The 21,908-nt window shown below is 35.4% G+C and overlaps 1 protein-coding gene across 1 annotated transcript in view; it reads left to right on the plus strand.

Moving 5' to 3' along the window:
- The first annotated feature begins 1,909 nt into the window (after positions 1–1,909).
- Positions 1,910–21,908, plus strand: part of LOC108906875 — a 31,700-nt gene continuing 11,701 nt past the window's right edge. Inside the window, exons 1-4 of the mRNA XM_018710306.1 lie at positions 1,910–2,032; positions 5,167–5,224; positions 9,744–9,811; positions 14,176–14,325. Coding sequence (XP_018565822.1) covers positions 1,910–2,032; positions 5,167–5,224; positions 9,744–9,811; positions 14,176–14,325 — 399 coding nt within the window. The remainder of the gene's footprint in view (positions 2,033–5,166; positions 5,225–9,743; positions 9,812–14,175; positions 14,326–21,908) is intronic.

Genomic DNA, 21,908 nt, shown 5'->3' on the forward strand with positions numbered 1-21,908 from the left:
TTGATTCAAGTAGATGTTATTTATATGGCCTCTAATGTTCACAATTTTTATTAATATTATTGTCTCTGATTTGAATGTACGAAAGCGCGTACAAAAAAAACTTTATAATTCGTTATATGATGAACATTCAGAAGCATGACAACTTATTATTTACTGCATTTGTCAGATCCAAGCTTGAGTACGCTTCTTTAGTTTGGGCACCTGTTTATACTAGTCGTATACTGTGTACTGAAAGAGTACAACGTCGCTTTTGCTTGATAGTCAAGGAGTTTTTCACAAGACTCTTTTACGAACGAAAACAAACGAAAACAAGAAAACAGAAAAAAAATCTGGGTAAAAATTGGCGGAATTCCACATGGCAAGGGTAACATCAAGAATGCCCTCCTAAAAATGCTCAAGGTGAAAAACACCCCCCGCGTGGGGGTAAAACCACCCCTATTGCCGATAGCAGACGGGGAATGATATCCACTTCATGAAGTACTTTGTTTCCCCCACTACCCGACAAATGATACGAAAGACGGGCCCCATAATTCGATCTTTTGTTTTACCCCCACGCGGGGGGTGGGTTTATCATGAGCATTTTTAGAAGGACATTCCTGATTTTACCCTTGCCATGTGAAATTCCCCCAATTTTACCAAGAATTTATCGACTATTTTCTCATTTTTCTTGTTCTAAGGGTGGTTTCCACCCCTTAAGCAGGGATAAGTCGGGCAAATATTGGAAAAATCGAATTATGCTCACCTGGATTTTTCATGACGATCAATTTAAACCCACGGAGACCTCTGTACAACCTTCCCCGTTCTTGCTGCACACTACGCAAAAACGGGCGGATTTTACGGTCACTCTTTGTTTTCTCAAATTCAGTCGTGAAAACCGATTTCGTGTCCCTAAATTCCAGATTCTGAAAGAAATTTTACGTTCGGGGAAGTGGTTGAGTTATTTTTTCATTTTATAGATCATTTTAAGATCATCATCTTTTCAGGTTGGTATATCGCGTTCTCGTCAGGAAAACGAGATATTGAAGAATATGCTTCTATAAAAGTTGGTTGGTCATTCGGGATCTGGTGATCTTGAAGTCTTCAAGTCCATGCTCAAGGTTATTTCAAGGTCGATTCTTGTGTTTTTTATGTTATTAACACCTCTGAATACTGTAAGATGGATGATGCTTCACAACATCTCTCAGGACAGTGCCATCATCTCCAGGATATTTTGAGATAGCAGGATTTGAAATATACTCACTGTGAGATCAATTATGCATAGGTCACAAGCTGAAAGTATGTAGGTTCAATTTCTGGAATAAGTCTATAGTTGCCTTATGCCCTCATAATCATGAAAACCAGGTCTCAGATACAAAAATCATCATCTCACAATTCATTCAACCGATTCTAGTTATTTTTATCAGAACGATCTTCAAGATCAAATCCAGGGTCACCAAGTAGTCCCTGATGATCCAAACAACTTTTTCATTTCATTTCATTTTCTAAAATATCTCGCTATCCTGACCAAATATCTTGAAAATGAAAAAATTTCTAGCTCTTTCTTATCGAGTTGTCTCGGGGTCAGCAATTGTGATACCATAAAAAAGAGTTAACCTTCAATAACATTGAACATGAGTTAACTAAGTTTGACTTTGTCAAACGTACACCGGAGTCGGATTCAGCGACACCAAAAACGTCCAGTCTATCACACATTAAACTTTTTTTGGCGTGGGGCTGTTCAACATGTCATTAAATAATAATAACACACAAAAAAACATTAATTTGATGGGAAACTAGTTACCAAAAGAATCCAGGTGGCCGTTGGATGTGGCTGTATTTTTTTCCCATGAAATTGGTATTAAATTAATACTCTTATTTGTTTCTCTATGATCTAACCTCCGTTGTCTGTTGCAGGCTCCCCCCGACAGTCATGACGACGGAGGACAATGGAAACGTGAGCCTGCTGAAGCCGACCTCCAGCAGCAACGAGGACCTCAGCGAGTACACCGACGCCGACGAGAGCATCTCGGCGCCCACGGAGTTTCTCGCAGAGGTGATTTTCCTTTTAGGGGATTAACGCCATTGGGGGAGTGATCGGGCGACAGAGAGTAGCTAGCGCGTGTAATCGGTCGTTCTGTAACGTAGTGCCGGATGATAACGAGGTGGCTTTGGAATTTGAGAGCTTTTGTCGGCCCCCGTTCGCTTGTTTTAGGGATTAGGATCGGCCACGGTCGACTAGATCGCACGGGCGGACGCGTGAACCAATTATCGTCAAATAAATCACGTGGCCCGTGTAATATTTGTTTGTACAATCACTCAGCGCAGGATCCTGTAGTTGGTTATTTTGTTGTCATGATTAACTTTGAGATGGCGATGTGATGTTTAATAAACAATTCTAGAACTTAGAATTGCAAAATAATGACAGTTAAAAATTCGGTAACAAGAATTTAAAAAAATTAATGTGAATCTGTTACTTATTTATAAATATTTAGGCAGCCGATCAAAGTTAGGAACGAAACTACTAGATGGCGTCACTTCCAAAAATTTTTGTTATCCTTGTTTATAATGGAAATAAAGGCAACAGGGATTATTTCGAAAGTATCGCTATCTAGTATTCTCATCCCTAAGTTTGCAGAAAGTTTTGAAAATGACAATAGGAATCTGTTCAATATGCGTAATTTTATTTTGGTTCCATTTTCCACAAGATGATTCAGTCATAATGTCATTAATTTTAACCACGTATTTGGAAGACCTAATAAAGACAGAAAATCGGAAAAAAATGTATTCGACCTTTTAAAGAATAAGAAAATTACCCTTTCACTCCCATTTTCTCAGCTAGGCCAATCATTATATTTTTCGGGAAAAAAATACTATTAGAAGTTTTTCTGCGGAATATTGTTCAGAAACGTGTTATAAACAAAATATCAAAAAATCAACTCGAGACTAGTTGGGAAACTTTGTTAAAACAATGGTCAAAATTATGAAAATGTANTAGGCCAAGATTCACTCTCGATAAACCTTTGTAGGTCAGGTCATGAGTGGTCCAAAAAGGGGTTTAAATAATGACCTGACAAATTTTTTTTTCAGCCTAAATATACATTTTAACATTTTTTAATGACGTATTCGTATTCTGCTCATGTTTCCCATCTTCTTTTAAAATTATTGACACTATGACTGGATCACCCTGTATACTGGCTGTTTCGTATGCATTTTCCAAGCCTCATAATAGTTATTCGTGGATTTAACATACGTATTTTTACCTACTTTGAAATATCACAATGAAAAGTAGATTCTCACATTACTAAAACATTTTTCATAGTCTATGTTAATATTTCGACACATTTTGTGTTTTAGTTCTTAACACTATCTACAGGGTGTCTCGGTTTTATTGATTAGTACTTTAGCATTTGATATAGAATCCTATTAGTTCATATAAACATAAGTCCTACTCTACTGTTCTTCGATAGAGGATGTTAAAGTTAAAAAAAGTTTTTATTTGTTAATTTACGAACTGTCAAAGTTATCTGAAACAAATTTGAAAGATAAACGAATCACGCCATGAAAAAAAACCTATATCGTTGCATTTAATTTTTTTAGTAAACGGAGACAATTACAAAACTTTTCTCATTAGCGTTGTCTACCGTTGCGCAGGAAAATAATATTTTTATTGCCATATCATAAATATAAATTTTATTAATAGTTCTTTAAAATGAGCCATCGTTTATTGAAATCGATTAAGGCATTTAGAAGTTATGACAATTTAAAAATTTCAAGATAATGCGTTTCATACTGACGTTGCTACGGTAATAACAAAAAAAAAGTTCAAACAAAACTTGTGTAGGGTTTAACAGTCTATCTAAAAAGTGTATTTTCAACTTAGGTTATATAAGCGAAATTTCGAAAAACCGACAATTTTCTGTAACACTATAGCAGTTGCGCACCCTAGTGGTGAAGTTACAAACTTGAAAATATTTTAAATCCATTTCTTTTGGTCGTATTTGTTAATAGATTTTTTACCCCATAATCGTAGCACGTCTAGTTTCCTATTTTCAGCCGCTCGATACCGTTAATGGATCACCCTGTATATGTTGAAAACCGGAGAAAAAAATACGGTGTTTAGGTACCACGGTTATGTCCTGAAGAGAAGTTTTTTATTTGTGAATTGAAGGGAAAATGTCATATTTTATAAAAAAATCCCGATTATCCCCAAACTCGTAAAAATTTTACTACTTTCTTGATTTTATATCGGAGTGTTAATTTTGTTTGAAAATTTCCTCAGTCCCAATCATTTGAAATTTCTAATTATATTAGATAGCAGATAAAATTAAATAAATCCAATGAATTCAGATCAGAATTTCTTGGAAATCATAAAACTTTATAGCAAAAAATGGCGTTTTTCGCACTTTAGGTTAGGATATCTCGGAAGAATGACGTGATGGAGCAATTCTGAGGTCGGATTCGGATTCTACGCAAAAAATTACTTCGGGAATGACCCTCAGCTGCTCTAGAACAAACAATCACTTTTTTGCAGACCTGTGTTATAGATGTATTTAGAGTTATTTTAAATTATAAAATCCTACTTGCAAATCATATTTTTTTTCTTGATATTTCTTACAGGGTGTTGGGATTTGGGAGAACAACCTGGGCTTATCATATCGAGTAATATTTCAGAATAATTCAACAATACACATTAATTGAATAATGGAACGGGAAAATATACGAAAATTTTATGTCTCCCCAGAATTCCCAATCTGAATTCAATGGATTTTAGTTAATTATCATTTGTAAATCAGTTTCTGGCTTAATTATGAGAACCATAAGTGTATCTAAAACATTTTACCGATTTTATTTGAGATAATTATTGTTTTTTTATAAAACAATTGAAATTTTACGTTTACAACGTGGTATGCTTTGTATTAACTGTGTAAACGAAGGTAACACACATGTGTTTTTAAATGATGCTTCAGAAGACAAATGGCTCTCAAATTGCAACCCTTTGTTATTTGACAGCTTTTGTTTGTGCAGACTATGACGCCATACATGACTGTTGTCTGAATATTTTATTAGTCAGAGTTTCTAAAGTTAATTGCTTTGCATAACCGTTTGATAGGGCTTTCGGTCAGTAAAAATTTGATGAAGGGGTCATCTGACTCGTATGGTCGTAGTAAGCGATGCTTTTTGTTTCAGTTCCTCTCTGCCGTGATGCTGAAAGACTACGTCACTGCACTGAAATACTGCAAGTTGAGTAAGTTTAGCTTTTATTTTAACAATCAAGGAGAGCACTGTGAATGAAAGAATTGCCGTTGTAGGATTCAATTTCCCTAATGAGGTTAATAAATCTGTCATGCGTCTCATTCGACAGAGCCCAAGTAGATAACATTCAGGTGTAGCTTTGAGAATGCCTTTGAAAACATATGATAAGATTGTTTACTGATTTATTTTAACTTTATTTTAAACACGACTCAATAGTGTTTAAAAAATCAGATTAACTTTGTAGAATGAAACTACCTAACCTTAAATATTTTGTCAAGTTCGAATTTTGCAAGTTAATAAATTGTTTTGCATAATAAAATTAATGATGTGAATATCTTTATGCTCCAACAGCTATTGATTACTAGAAAGTTGCATTTTCATGCCATGATTTCGTCTTGGTCTCAAGTGACGTCACCATATGCGCCTAAGCACACCGTATATTCTCACCACTCCTAAAAATAGACCCTCACTTAAAGTTACTCCCTGTATAATTTAGTTAGACGACCAGTCAGAAGTAGGATTTAAAATACTAGATGCTGATTCTCTAATGGAACCCCGGTTATGTTTAATTAAATTCAAAACAAAGGTAACAGGGATTTTTTAGATGAGTCGCCATCATTTCCCAAGTTTAACTGATTTTCTAGCTGTATCATATACAGGGTCGGAAAGTCTCCATGGTTCATCGGCCGTTACGTGAGAGCGATAAAGTAAGTCATAGAAATCCTTGCGATAGAGAAGGATGGTTATAATGAAGGCGTCTCATAGTCACCGCCCGTTTCGCCCTTCCACAAATAAGATCCACTTCCACTTGTAATTCAGCGACCGGTGGTCATCTTTGTTTCCGTCGTTTGGCTTTTCTTTAATAGATGTCACTACTTATACAATTTCGACTTTGGTATTCCGATATGTTAATACAATACGTTAACAGAGGGCAGCACAACGCGTAACAAAGAAAACTTTTTAGAGTAGCTAGTAGATACCTCTGTTTGTAAATCTAGTGACCTTGTTTCCCCTACTGAGAAGTTATTCAAATGAAGTATAGTGCTCAGCTACATTTAAAGTTCATTTAGCTGCTATTTAAGTATACTTTTTAAAATGACTTAAAAATCCCAAGAAATAAAACAAAATTACCTATTTCCCCAATTCCAAAAAAATCTGTAGATCTGGCATCACTCTTTCTAGGGCTGCGCCTCACCTTAGACAAATTGTGCTGCCCTCTGTTAACGGATTGTATTAACATATCGGAATACCGAAGTCGAAATTGTATAAATAGTGACATCTATTAAAGAAAAGCCAAACGACGAAAACAAAGTTGACCACCGGTCGCAGAATTACAAGTGGAAGTGGATCTTATTTGTGGAAGGGCGAAAGGGGCGGTGACTATGAGACGCCTTCATTATAGCCATCCTTCTCTATCGCACGGATTTCTATGACTTACTTTATCGCTCTCACGTAACGGCCGATGAACCATGGGGACTTTCCGAACCTGTATGTATTAACAAGGAATGTTAACCATGTTGATCGAAACACAATAACGAAAAAGATTAAAGAGGTGTCAACTTTAGCAGTACGTAAAGGCTCTTAAGTAATGAGGAAAACATTATTTTCGACGTTTGTAACGCGTGTAATATATGTGCTCCCCTTTTCCATTACTTCGAACATTATGTTCCACGCGCCCTGTCTGCCTTCGTCAAATTGCTGTCTCGCATGAAGAGGAGTGTGCTGAAACAACCCGAAAGCCAGCTTAATATCGGGCAATTGAAAGCTGAACAACTGAAAGCTGAAAACCAGACCCCTCGTAGACGTAAATATGCAAATGTTTTTGTAGAAAGACCGTTTACCGTTTGCCAGCACATTCCTCTGTCCCATAAAGATTATATGATGCTTACGACGCAAAAGAAACCCTGCGAGGGTAGGTTTTTACAAGCTAATCGGTATTCCTCCCGTCGCCGGGGTCTTTGCAGATGCCAACATTAATTTTTATACATTGTCAATTAGTGTGACGTCACTGCGGCGGTAAGGGCAATCCGGATTTTCTGCACGTTTTTTTCAAGCTTTTTATGCAATGTCGCATAAGTCTTACGTTTCTTAAAATTCAGTTTTTGAGAAAGTTCAATCATAACAATAGATTAGTAAAGGACGCCCCAAGTAAACACGTCAGTCTCCAATTTGTTGGATTTGTTGGTTGACAATTTTTCAGTTTTATGCCAAAATCAGAATCACCCTCCTTACTCCTTGCGATTTTGTCTCCGAAATTAAAATCAGTGTGGAATGGACGCACGCCATTTTCAGTCTATTGCTGACATAAGAGCAAATTCTTCACATACTTTTCAAATAAAGCTATTCAGGACTGCTACGCGAATTGGAAAAACCGCTGAGAAAAGTGTCTGAATGGGTCAGGGGAGTACTTTGATGGAGACAAGAACCAATAATGTATAAAATTAATAATAGAATTTAAAAAATAAAGTTATTTTCTAAAAAGACTTCGTATGTACGTGTATTCCGATGTAAAGCCAAAATAGTCGTAGTTGGTCCGGACCGGTTTAACAGTTGCAAGGACAAAGAATACCCGCGGGACACACCAGGGCTCCTGGAAAGGTCCACGACAGATTGGCGCCAGAACCAGACACATGCGAGCCATACCAAGACTCTCCAGCGAACGCTCGCCCCGACAACACTTCTTTTTCACTAAATTTGTTTTTATTTTTGCTGTTGACAGATAGTTTTATTTTGTTTCATACCGAAAGCAACCCTCAAATTAATTTGTGATTTTAATTAATTGTTAACAACCGTTCAGAATTTTGTCCACAGACGTGTAAACACATTTGAGTCCATCTTACCCAGTTTCTACGAACTAACACAAATGTTGTCTTGCTTCACCATAACACAAATATTGTGTTGCTTTACCATACATTAAATCTATATGCATCAACTCCGAGTTGCTACACACGCAAGTCATTTTTGACACTTGAAAAACTAATGTAAACACTATCGCAAAGACGGTAATACTAAAATCGGATTTCTGTATTCGGAATCGCTTGGGGTCAAGTGGACGAATGACGCTGGAGACTACTAGCAGCCCACCGATGTAAAGGTTGAAAATACTACAACTTCAATAATTTTTTTCTCGGAAACTATAAGGATTTTACAAAACTTTTTTTTACGATATCGACTCCATTTTTAATGACGCATCTATTCCCTCTATTTTTTGAATAAGTTGTGAATCACCCTGTACAGGACAGTCTCTGCGCCAGGTTCGATGTGAGGCAAAATAGATGCAAACCATTTTCCAAATACCCCCCTGTCCATATCCTCATGGTAACTTGTCCCTGCTCATCTTGACTCGAGCACATGTCAACCCTTATCCAAAAATTCGCGTTCACTTCGGTAAAAGCAATATTAATTGCGGTTCTTTCCCAAAGGGGGCCTCCAATCCCGTAGAAGATCCTACTAAAANTTATTAGAGTTTTTAGTCATATTTTTTTATGTACTATCACCACCCAAAGTTTGTAACATACTTTACGGGACACCCTGTAGAACCCTTTTTGGAGTCAAAATGTAGCTATTTATATGCCCTTCAAACTAACCCATAAAAAGTTTTATCCTGCTATTTCACGTTTTTAAGAAAACGTGAAACAACCCAAACTTGAATAAATAGCGCCAATAAATAAACAACTTTCGTTAAACATTTTAAACTTGTACCATATTCATTTATGTAAAGAAAACTATGGCATTGTATTTAAAATTTTTGAGAAAAATTCATTAAACGGCATTCTTTTGAAATAAAGCCATCTATAGGTTTTCATATTGAGGTAAATGACATGACGAATTCACCATGAGATAAAGCATGAAAAGACCTTTCCAACGAGGTATAACACTATGGGCTTTTGATGAGCCAATCCTTAAAAAAATGCATTTTTCTAATCAGACATTAGCGGCTTCCCCCACCCTTTCTGTCGAGAGATAGGACAAAATATCAATAACAAAAGTTATGCGCAATGGATCCGGCTATCCATATTTGTACTATTTAATGTACCTGAATGGGAAACATTTCTGAGAAAAATTCAACTCTATATCTTGGTATGTAGATTGCGCGCCCTAGCGGCCGAGCTACGAACTTGAAAACTATTTCCAGCAATTTCTCTTGGTTGACTTATTCATCAAAATTTGTACCTTGTACCCTGTATACTTATTTTGTTGAGATAATACATATTTAGTTCGTTCGTCCCGAGAACTAAGCATTTTAAGAGAAACGTTTAAATGGAAATCTGTCAAAAATAAACATCAGAAACTGGGTCGCGCCATCTATTCACGGGAATCATCGCGTTCTGAGAGCATGACAGAAACAAGCCGGTACAATTTCTAGAACGACAATGCTTGCATTCACCAGTGAATTAATTATTGTTATGTGGGCGGTGTGAGAAACACACTAAACACTATAAACTGGGATCTCTCCACAATAAACGATAGGTGGGTGTTGATAATGGCTCGCGTCCCCCTTTATTTTCTAGTCCTACAATACGAGCCGAACAATGCTACGGCTAAGGAGTTCTACCCCCTCATCCTGGAGAAGCTCCAGCTCCAGCAGCAGCAACAGCAGCAGCAGGGTAAGTGGTGCGGATGCAGCGCCGCCGCCGCCCCATGATCAGGCGGGCGAGTTATCGTTGACTGCATAAATTACACGGCCAACTGCCGGTATGTAATGTAATTGTTTTCTGCGACGGAGCGATGCCAAGTCGTTTGAAATTTCTTATAATGTAGGACAAAAAAAAACGATAATAATCAGGTACATTCGTGGGGAAAACCGGTAAAGATCACATGGGTAGTCTGTGACAGGAATAAATTTTAAATTCAATCCAAAATCTTAAGAAGTCAGATTTTGGAAAATATACGATGTGTCCCACTTTTCATGGAGCCACCCTGATATTTCGCTCACTTGATACCCAAATATTTTGAAACATTGGTGGTGAATATATACCCATAAAGTCATATACTATATTTGATTGTAGTCAGAGGCGTCCGATTCTGAGATGGAAAAAAAGGGGGTCGATTTTTCAAAAAAATAGTATTAGCGATTTTTTTAGAAAAAAGACTAGTGATATTGTTAATCAGCACCTTTAGAAACCCCTTTGTACAAGATTACATCGTTGTGGGTTAAAAGGTATTTGAGATATGGGCCGTCGAAAAACAATTTTTTTCAACATAAAATAGTTTGTATCTGTAAAACAGGCTTTAGGTTTCCTGGCGTATCGAGATATATATTGCTCTTTTCAAAAACTCGAAGCTTTCAGAATTACTTTTGAGAAAGAGGGCGATATGTCTCTCGAAATGTCAAGAAATTTTTATTTAAAATAAAAGTTTACTTATTTTTTACAATTTCTGTCTGTTTTAAATAAGATATAAGTAGATAAAAATCGCGTCATCTTATTTGCAAAATGTGATTATTCTTGAGTTCTCGAACAACTTTGTTAAATACAGTTTTTGACGAAAACTAAATTTAAAGGCACTTTGCTTAAGGTAAATTTCACATTTTGAAATTTTTTGGACACCCTGTATGTTTTATTACATACTGTCCATGGCTTCCCAAGATAAATTCCCAAGAACTTTTAATGAAGAATAAATTTTTCTCGAAAAATCAACTATAAAAAAGTTTACGGTAATCCGGCGACACACTGTATATTTTGGCACAAGGAAGTCATACAGGGTGTTTGTAAATAATTTCGAAATATTTTAGGGTGTGGTTGCCAGTTATTTTGTGAAAAATAGTTCATATAAACTTAGGTCGAAATATGCTTCGTTTCCGAGATACAGTGTTTAAATTTTTTATTTATTTTTATTAATTATTTCAGTTTTAAAGAGATTGACTCGAAATTTGAAAAACGCTTTGGAGTGGCGTTCGTAAAAGAAGGCCACATTAAAAAAAAGTGATACGCCACTGACTTTTTGCCAGTTAATATTTTTTTAGAAATCCGCCATCATTTCTGAATGAAATTGGTCTCTTCAATTTTATTGAGGTAAAAAATAAAACATATTTTATTGTAGGTTTTGTCAATTTTTTATTTAAAAGCCTCTTATAATAAAACATTATTATGGTCAAAGTAAAAATGCAATTCAACATTGAAAATGGAAAGTTGATGTGAATGTGCGAACAAATTCTTCGATTTCGAGATACAGAATGTTCAAAACTCTTTCAAAAAAATAAATAAAAAATTAAAATTTAAACACTATGTATCTCAGAAACGAAGCATATTTCGACCTAGGTTTATATGAACTTTTTTTCAAAATAAAAAATAACTTCGGCAACCACCTCCAAAAATATTTCGCACTTATTTACAAACACCCTGTATAATTTTTTGTCAATTAACTAATCACACATACATTTTTTATACAGGGTGTTAAAAAAAGAGTGTAAAATATTTCAGGAGGTATGAACCAAAATAAGCAGAAAAGTCTCAATAAACATGGGTCCGCAAAGTAACGGTTGCGGAGATATGGACCACTATTCGTTATTCAAACATTTTATTTTATTAGGAATAAACTGACATAGAAAGCTTTTAACAAACAAAAAACAAGGTTACAGAAGATGTTCAAAGTGCCCTCCGTCCATTTCCAAGCAGGCACGACATCTTCGTCTCAACGATATTCGAACTCTTTCGAAAACACCCTCCTTGGTTTGGATTTCTTGACACTTTTGATTAATCCGTAGCTGCAGCTCTTCCAGGCTATTTACAGGAGTACCATACACTAATGTCTTCAAATATCCCCAAACAAAGAAATCTAGAGGGTTCAGATCAGGCGATCTTGGAGGCCATAAAACAGGTCCGGCCCTTCCTACCCATCTATGTGGAAAAGTTTGGTGTAAATGCTCTCTAACGGCCATGGAAAAATGAGCTGGAGCACCATCATGCTGGAACCACATTTGTTGCCTCTGATTCAAAGGAATGTCTTCCAAAAACTCATACAGTGTGTTCTGCAGAAAGTTGAGGTAAGCAGCGCCTGTTAATCGGTTTGGTAAAACAACAGGACCTAGAAACCTGTCACCTACAATACCCATCCAAATGTTTAATGAAAAACGTGCCTGATGTCCAGATTCTATTAGAGCATGAGGATTTTCGTCGGCCCAAATATGCGTATTGTGAAAATTAAACACTCCATTTCTTGTGAACCCGGCCTCATCAGTAAAAAGAATGTTTGCAAGAAAACGAGGGTCTTCAGCATCATGACGTAGAAACCAGCGGCAAAAAACCAAACGTGCTTGATGATCATTTATTGGATTTAAGGCCTGTACTCGTTGCACATGGTATGGATAAAGCAGTTGCTCGTGAAGGATTCTCCAAACAAGAGGACCACTAATTCCTACCTCGGCTGATATTCTCCGCACACTCGTACCTGGATTCTGCTCTACCAGTGCTAGAATTTCTTCTTCTGCTCTAGGAGTGGATACCGACCTTGGTCTTCCGGATAAATGGCACTGTTTGCTCAAGGAACCGGTATCACGCAATCTTTGGTGAATTCTTCCAAACATGCGTTGTGAAGGAATCTGGCGATTTGGATAAGCGTCAACATAAAGACGTCGCGCTTCGGTGGCGTTCCCATTAGCACGACCATACATGAAATGCATGTCTGTTAATTCTGCGTTAGAGTAACCAGCCATAGCGAAAGAAAACTTGTGCACTGAGAACAACTGTCAAATACGTACTGTTTATTTCACTAAACATCAACCAACTATTATAAGAAAATAAAATAAAAAAGGGGCTAAAAAACATAAAACATTCCATATCTCCGCAACCGTTACTTTGCAGACCCATGTTTATTGAGGCTTTTCTGCTTATTACCTCCTTAAATATTAAAATGGGTTTTTAAAGTTGTTAAGATGAAAAACATTAAAAAAATTATAGGTGCTGCAGTCTTTGAAACATTACTATTACGCAAAAATAGGGATTTTTAACTAATGACGACGGGGCATATAGACTACTATATACCCCGTCCAGCATTGAATTACACCCATAATATCTAGTAAACAACTAAAATGATTAGTCACCAGAATCGCGAGATACAGATCAATTTTGAACTTATAGTTCTCATTAGTATGCCATAGATGAGGCGAACGGCGAACGATATACCAATTTGGATATTTCTCTACCGACATGTATTGATTGTGGGTGAGATATAACCTATAAAGCATATGTCATATATCAAATATCATTGCTACTCAATGCCTATTGCCACAAACTTTGCTTTGTACCACCAGCAGAGGAGTAATCTGCAAAGTAATTGTTTCCCGCATTATCATTAGTTAAAAAAAGTCATTTCGCCTAATGCGACACTAATAATGTCTACGATTAATCTATTATAGTCACGTTGTGAAAATATTAGAAATCTCTTAGAGGTTGTTAAATTAATTATTAAGTTTTCGCGCAAAATAAATGTATTAAACGGGTGTTTGCTGTTGCGCTAATTCGTGACGTCATTTAGTGCGTTCTAATTTCTAGCATTAAAGAAATTATTGTTTTTAAAACTGTTAGTTTTTGTCGGTTATGGGCTACAAAAAAAAAACGATTGGCATCACTGCTGCATTAGGGCAGAACCAGCAGAAGGGGCCAAACCAGTCTTAAAATTGTATTTTAAGAAGATATATTATTTAAAAATAAATAATACATAGTATCGCGTAGTCTACCTACCATGGAGTCACCTTGGAACAGCTGCCATTTCTGAAATGGCACTTTATCGGTGAATAAAGATTATTCTAAATTTCCAAGGCATACTAGATTTTACGGATGTAAAATTAAAACAAATTTTGAATCACAAATCAGCAGGGCTTACTCCCAGAAGTCAATTTTCCAACGTAAATATTTGTTGTCTCTCACACTAGTCGGTTCATCTATCCGGGGACGCAGTGTATATTAATTTCTTGTGAGACATTTACCTCAGTGCGTTCATTTTTTAACTGTGACTGTTCCAGTTAACGCCGAAGAAGGCAGTGGTAATGAGAATGACAGCGAGGACGAGGAGGCCAGCGAGGGAAGCAGTTCCGCTTCCGGCACGGACTCCGAGAATGGCACTAGTTCGGAGGAAAGCAGCGAGCCTCCAGAGGTAAGAAGACCAAATAAATATATTTATCTGCGGGCATGTCAAAAGATACGTTTTGATGCAGTATTTTAGTACAGTTCATTATAGTACTAGTGCTATAATGGAAAAAATGCACACTTACTCTTAAAATTACCGGTTTGTCACCCCGTCATATCATACCAGGTATGAAGTCCACTGGCAATAGCGGCTTTTCATAGGCGCCAACACAACATGTTAACTGACAAGTAAAGGCTAACCTATGATGACTTTCTTAAGCGTTTGGAACAGGATCGTATTCTGCTTAAATTTAAACTGTTCACGGTTTCATTTGGTTGTTATCTACTACACGTAGTGACAGTGGTATAGTTCGGCTAAACTAGAGCAATGCCAGAGGTTATTTACATTGAGATTCACGAATCCACTAGTTAAGGAAAATAGTAACACCTAATTGTTTGCAAAAATTTGAAACGATATTAAAAAAAGATCAATCAGATGAGTTAGGATTTTTATATATTTTTTATTTTATTATAATGTACGGCGGTAACCGTATATCCTCTACTAATAAACAGTCCAGCATCCCTAATCCATTCCCAATCCTGGATACAGTGTAAAGTTTGATCGCAGTCGGCTATACCCGTTCTCTCCCGACCACTAATATTTATCAGTCTGGATACTCGAACCCCAAACGGTTGGATCTTCGAGAAGTGGCAGGGGCGCCTGCTCAACCCTTCCATTATTTCTTCTCGGCGATAATTGAAAAGTCCTGTCTCATACTGGAACTTCGTGAAACTTGAAAGTGCTCGAGAAGGAGGAAAACGGAGAAAAGGGCATTTCTGATACATTTTTCATTGTAGGATTTTGTCAGTCAGTTATGGATTGTTCGTGTCAGTCCATTATCCGCTTTAAAATTTTCTTCGATACGGTTTAAAAGTTTTGACTTTTCACATTGATAAGTTGTAGAAAACAACTGATATTATACAGGGAGTTAGAAGTTTGACTGCCTTAATTTTAACAGCCGGTAGAATATATTAAACAAAAAAAACATATATGACATGGGTCCTAAACTCAACCATTTCCGAGAAAAAAATTATGAAAATCTCTTGATAAACAGTTCTATTAATTAATAATATAAAATCCAATACAACTTTTTTGAACTTCTTTATGCTTAATTCTAAAAAATAATTAGCGTTGTAATAAATTTAAAATTAGATAAAATTCATATCGAGCAATGTGACAACGGCGCGGCAGTTTATTAACACGAGGTACTAAGGTGTCCAGCAACCATCAATACACAATTCAGTTGGTATCTGGATTCGACCGTGTCGGAGTGTTTTTTGCGTACCACTATTTCCTTTTCTTGAGATGTTTCCAGCGAGTGCGCGAAAATTGGATTCGAAGGTGTCGTGCGTGCATTGAAAATGATGGTAGACATTTTGAGGATATGTTGTAATTTGTTTTGTATATGTGCGTTTAAAAATTACTGAATTTTGCTTTTTGGTAAGTACCTAAATTATTTTTAATTTATAATTCGTTTTTATTAAAATTCGAGCTAAAATTTAAACACAACACTATCTTCGTACTACAAAATTGGTACATTTTATTTTATTTATATAAAAACTGGAAAACAATTGTCTAGAAATTTACTAAATGTGTCACAATAATAGCTGTTTACATTTTTTCCGTAGGACAAGTCTGCTGCGTGTACACGTGGTGTGCATCAGCAGGTTAAGCGCTGTTGCCACGTTGTGATGAAACTCCCCAATATTAATACTGACTGTATTTTGAAAACTGTTAATCTTACGCCCGCCCCAGTAATATACAACTTTTTTGTTCATTTATGATTACTCTATCTCATGCTGAAGTAATGGCAGTCAAACTTCTTACACCCTGTAGATATTTCCATGTTCCAGAGCGTGAAAACAGCTCAAAATCATTCAACATCAACAGCACAGGAAAATTTCCCAAGTTTTTATTTCCTCTTTTTTTCTATTTATGTACTTGAAATAGATATCTGTCATTCATATTTTTTGTATTTTCTTTTCTATTCAATCGTTTTGTGTAAATACATACAAAAAGAAAATCGATTCTATCATTTGTATTGCTCAATAAAGGGAGTTTTTACAGAACATGGTGAAAGAAAAGGAGTGTTCATTTCTGCGAAGTTTCTCCTACAGCCAGTTTCAACATCAAAAAATGCTTAAAAACCCACAAAATCGAGAAATCAACATTTAAAAGTCAGGTATGATTTGAACGGTTGAAACTAATGGTCAGGGTCTTTATATTCCCATGTATCTTGGCCCGCTGAACATGAATCCGAAGTCAAATTTGGCCCATAAGGCTAACCTTAAAAAAAAACTTAAAAATCCACAAAATTAATAAATTAGCTTCTATGATCCAGATATGATTTAACAGCGACTGAAAATCGTGGTCTGACCATGTATTCCAGTGTATGTTGAATCACTAAATCCAAATCCGATGTCAGAATTGCCCCAGCAAATCACCAGAATTTTCTAACATGGAAAATTAACTCAAAATCGGTAATATTCTCGAATTTTAAATAATGCAAAAATATATTATTCCCATGAGCTCAGTGTCATCAACGCCTTGTGCGAACATTTCTTGGCGCCCAGTTATAAACGAACAGCAAGGCTTTAAACTTAACATAGCCTAAGACATACAGTTATAAACAGAGAAACGATTATTCAGCTAGCATAAAAACTAACGAAGCCGAAGGTGTCGATAATTTATTACTAGCAAATATTAAATAAAAATTTTTGAATTTATTTGAGTTAGCTTAACCTTCTAAAGTCACACTAATGCGAATTCGCACCACCGTTTTTTTTTTTTTTTTGAACTGCTGGCGTTTCTCAGGTAGCAGCTACCGAGGGTTCCCCCCACCACGATAATTTTCATGTCAAATATACTAGAACATTGTTTATTTAGTTATGTTAATAATTTTTCAAACTTTTTTTTCATTAATAACATATTTATGGATAATATTGTTTAAAATAATATGTTTATAGTCTGTTTGGAAATGAAAGAGAGTAATAAAACCCCGAGATAAGAACCGGCCATGGGCGTGGTAATATTTCCTTTCAACAGGGTTCAAGGCACCTTCAGGTAAAGGACGAAGATTAATAGTGACAAATATAGGTAGTGCCAGTGGTTTTGTAGATGGCGGTTTACTTTTATCTGAATCTAAAAATACAGGTGACTATCACGAAGACATGAATGCAGATGTTTTCGAAGAGTATTTTACACAGATGTTGGATCTTATTCCTCCGGGGTCTGTAATTGTCATGGATAATGCCAGTTACCATTCACGGCAGACCGAGCGGACGCCTACGACTGCTTGGAGGAAAGCCGATATAATTCAATGGTTATCCGGAAAAAACATTTCTTTTGAAACAAATATGGTGAAAAAGGAACTTTTGACACTTGTCAATCTTAATAAAGATCAGAAAAAATATGTTATCGATGAAATGGCAACAAATCGCCAAATAACGGTACTACGGTTACCACCTTATCACTGTAAACTAACCCAATCGAATTAGTCTGGGCGCAGGTAAAAGGAGATGTAGCGCGAAGTAATACGACGTTTAAATTAAGTGACGTGAAAATTTTGTTAAAAAATTCCTTGGAACGAGTAACTGCAGATAACTGGCAAAGATGTATACATCATGTACAGAAAGAAGAGGAGAAAATGTGGGAACACTTAATTGACGTTACTGTGGAACCTATCGTTATCAATCTAGGAGACGAAGATAATTCATCAGAATATTCAGAGGATGAATTTTAATATAACTACTTTTTTATTTTCTTTATTGTACATTTATACAACACTACATTTACTCACCATAATTTGAATTTTCAAAATACATATATTTTTGTGTGGAATAAAAGTCTATTCATTAAATTTAAATAAATATTTTGATAATAATATTGAATAATTTTATTTGAATTACTAAAAACCCTCTTAACCCGGTTATGATGCTTAAAGTAGCCTGTTTTGAAATGCTGTTTTTATATTGTTTACTTATAAGAGAAATGGACCGAGAAATTGAAGCGGCATAGACAAAGACGGATTGTCGGGGATTAAATTTTAGCTACCTGCTACAATTTAGTACAACCCGGTCACACAAAGTTTTTTTAAAAGTACACCCCATCTATACCGATTATGCATAATATAAAAATATTGAATATAAGCACCAGTGCTACATTTATTTACGATTTTCATACATAATAAGCTTTTATTACACTCTCATTTCTAAACAGTATATAATGCAAAATAAACATCAAGTTACAGAAAATGAGGCAAATAGCAAAACTTTAAAAAGCCATTATTTATATATAAAAAAACACAAAGAATAAAAAAAGTCATTTTTCGATAAAAAATTTTCAATCGAATTTTTATTAACAAATTATTTTTGTTTCAAAACTAATATCAATCTATTTCTTGTAAAATTTTACGCCAGTTTTGATATAAATAGTTATGTTTTCGTTAACAAATGAAGAAGACATAAAGGGTCAAAGTTGGCAAGATCCCAATTCGCACTAGTTTGACTTTTAAGGTGACCTACCCCAAGTGTGACGTCTGAGGGTTAATACCTTTACGATAGAGTACAAATACAATAAATTGTTTTGGTATCGATCTTATTGAGTGTAAAAGAAACTTATATACGACACTCGAGCGTACTAATAGAAAGATATACATCAGCCCCTTCGCTGCTGCGGATCACTTCCGGGAGGGATTTGTATGCTCGGGCGGCGCGTCAGTATATTTATTTAGAGGGAGAATGGCACGATGGGGACTTGGGAAGAAGCGGAAGACTCGGGAGAGGCCGTGCGACGGTGCTAAGGAAGGTAAATCCCCTGGTAAATTGGGCCACGCTGCGTTTCTTAAATAAATGAGAGAGGTTTTAAAAATTTCCACTCGACGAAGTTGTTACTAATATTTCAGGTCAATCGAGTAATGCTTATAAAAAGAAACACAAGATGTTTTGAAAGAGGATCAAACATAAAATCCGTGTAAAATAAAGTTAACAAATAGCATAATTACTTTTTTGTACTGCCGCTCTAGAAAATGTTTGTTTTCGATCAGTTTTCAGCTCGAAAAGTGCGTCATTGCTGATCTAATCGAAGGAAGAGAGAGTTTGGTAAAATGACATAAAAGTTCAGTAAAGTAATTTTACCGATCTCACCTCAAAACTCACGCTTGTCTTTTTGCAAGTCTCTAAAACGTTGAAAGATGAATAGCGATAGAGGTGACGAAGAAATCATTACATTCGATATTAAACAAGCGGCTGCCGCCGCCACCGCTAGTCTTATCAAGGAAATCCAGGAAAAGGTACAATAAAGCATTTGAATTCTTAGAAGAATGCACTGGTGCAGAAAGTAATGGTAGTTGGTAGTAAATCGAGACCTGTTCCGTTAGCTTATTTAGCTGAGAAATCAAACATCAAACAAATCATCAAGTATATGGAGACTTTATTCAGTACTAAAATAAATAAAGATAACTAATTTTATTTAAAAAAATAGTCCAATAAAATAAATGGCTTCTGCGAATAATAAACTGCCTCACATTAGTCATTTGATCTGGAGTAATTGTCCGGGAAATGTTTCGAATTCGAGAGTGTCCACTGGCGTAGCATAAACTTCACTTTTGATGTAACTCCAAACAAAGTCGAGGAATGTGAGATTTGGTCAACACGGTGGCAATGTTACAGGCTTGCCTGATCCTATCCACCTATGATTATAATTTGTATGAAGAAGATCTCTCACAACTCTAAAATAATTTGCAGGGCAACCATCTAATTGAAAATACATTTACCTCTTATAAATTCAAAGGAAACCCATACACAACAAAAGTAATATCTTGCACAATACTTATCTACTCTCTCTTAACTCTTCCTGAAAGTTGCTAGAACGTATGGCGTAGGGATTCTCTATGGTCCATCTAGGCTAGACGAATTATTCAGTTTACTACTACTCTTCGAGTATAATACTACTCATCTATTCGTAATACTTTCGAGCAGAAGTAGAGGATATTCTAATTTGTTAAGGAGCCACCTGCAGAAAATCAAGCGACGTTCTGGATCTTGTGTTCGAACAGCTTCTACCGAATTTCCATTACAGTATCCATAAACGAAATGGACATATGCATAGTCCTCAATCATAAATTGAAAATGCATTGTTTTGACTGAATATCAAACACCAAACCACTACCGAACTTTCTAAATAAAAATCAGGGAAAGGTGAGAAAAAATCCTGTCCCAAAGCAAAAAGTTGGAAAAATTGGAACAGACTTCGAAATAAATTTTTCTGGAATAAAATTCAATGAATAAGAAAATAACATTTTAATAAAACTTTTATATTCTGGATGTCTTCAAATCTCAATTTAGTCAAGCTTAGGAGCAAATTAACAAAAGGCAAATAAATATAATATTTTTTTAAACTGATAAAAATTCATCAACATTTTCATGAAATGAAACAAAATATCAGTCCTCTATAATTAAAAAGATCAATGTTCAAAGTGTATTTTAACTTGTGCTTTCGCCAAATTTCGACATTAAAGCAAACTAAAAATGTAAGTTCAGTTTTTAAATTCTCTTAAGAGAAGATGTTCAAAATCATTGTCTGACCGTGAGGCTTCCCGATTAACATGCCTGACCATATTCAAAATATGTATTTTCGTCTAAAAGCGGAGATAGGCGATGGTTGTTTATTAAAATAATTTCTATTAAATATATGATAACAAGCAAAGTAGTTAGGACCCTATCCCGGATTGTAACAAAAGTTAAATTTTTACAAATTTTCCATATTTTTTAAATTTTTATCCTCACAATTTTGCCTCAAATTTTAGACCTTTGACAGAAATTCTTCTAAACGGATCCTTTGGCATGTCGTTATAATAAAAACTTTTTTAGTATAAGTCTCACACCTTGTATTTTTTTAATTAAGGATTTCCGGATAATTGTTATATGAATTTGTTTGTATGAAACTCTCTACTTTCTATTAATGTTTTTTTTAATAAGGTATGATTGGAAGATTTATAAATAATTCGTGTATCCTTGGCTTTCTTTTTGACTTTCCTGCCTTTATTTGTTTTTCACGTAAACACATAAGATCTGTCACGGCCTTATGTTAAATTTACAAAAAATACCACCTTGAAACAAAAAATATGGTGATACGGGAAAAAAAATTCTAAGAAAATCTTTTCCTGTCCATAAACGGCGAAGTTAACCTAAAAAATTCATAAAAATAAAAATAAAACGGTTTTTCGCTAATAAAAAAAAAACTCGAAAAAAGTTAAATGAGAATGTTGTAGCTATTAAAAAACCTATCGATTCGTATTTTTAACCATATCGATTGCTATATTACTTTTCGAAATATATCGAAAAAACCGTCAAAAATCGACTTTTATTGTTTTTGCTATATCTCTTACACATTAAGGTTTTGAATCTTGTTACTTGCTGTAAATGTAGCCCTCGGCAAGCAGAAAAGTATCTTTTTTTAAATTTTAAAATATTAAAAATTTTTCGAAAAAAATGTCATTTCGAAAGTCGATTCTTCATGCTCGACGAATACTCGTAGAAATACGAATCAGG

Source organism: Anoplophora glabripennis, unplaced genomic scaffold (genome assembly GCF_000390285.2).
Source record: "Anoplophora glabripennis isolate ALB-LARVAE unplaced genomic scaffold, Agla_2.0 scaffold144, whole genome shotgun sequence".
In the NCBI taxonomy this organism is placed as follows: Eukaryota; Metazoa; Arthropoda; class Insecta; order Coleoptera; family Cerambycidae; genus Anoplophora; species Anoplophora glabripennis.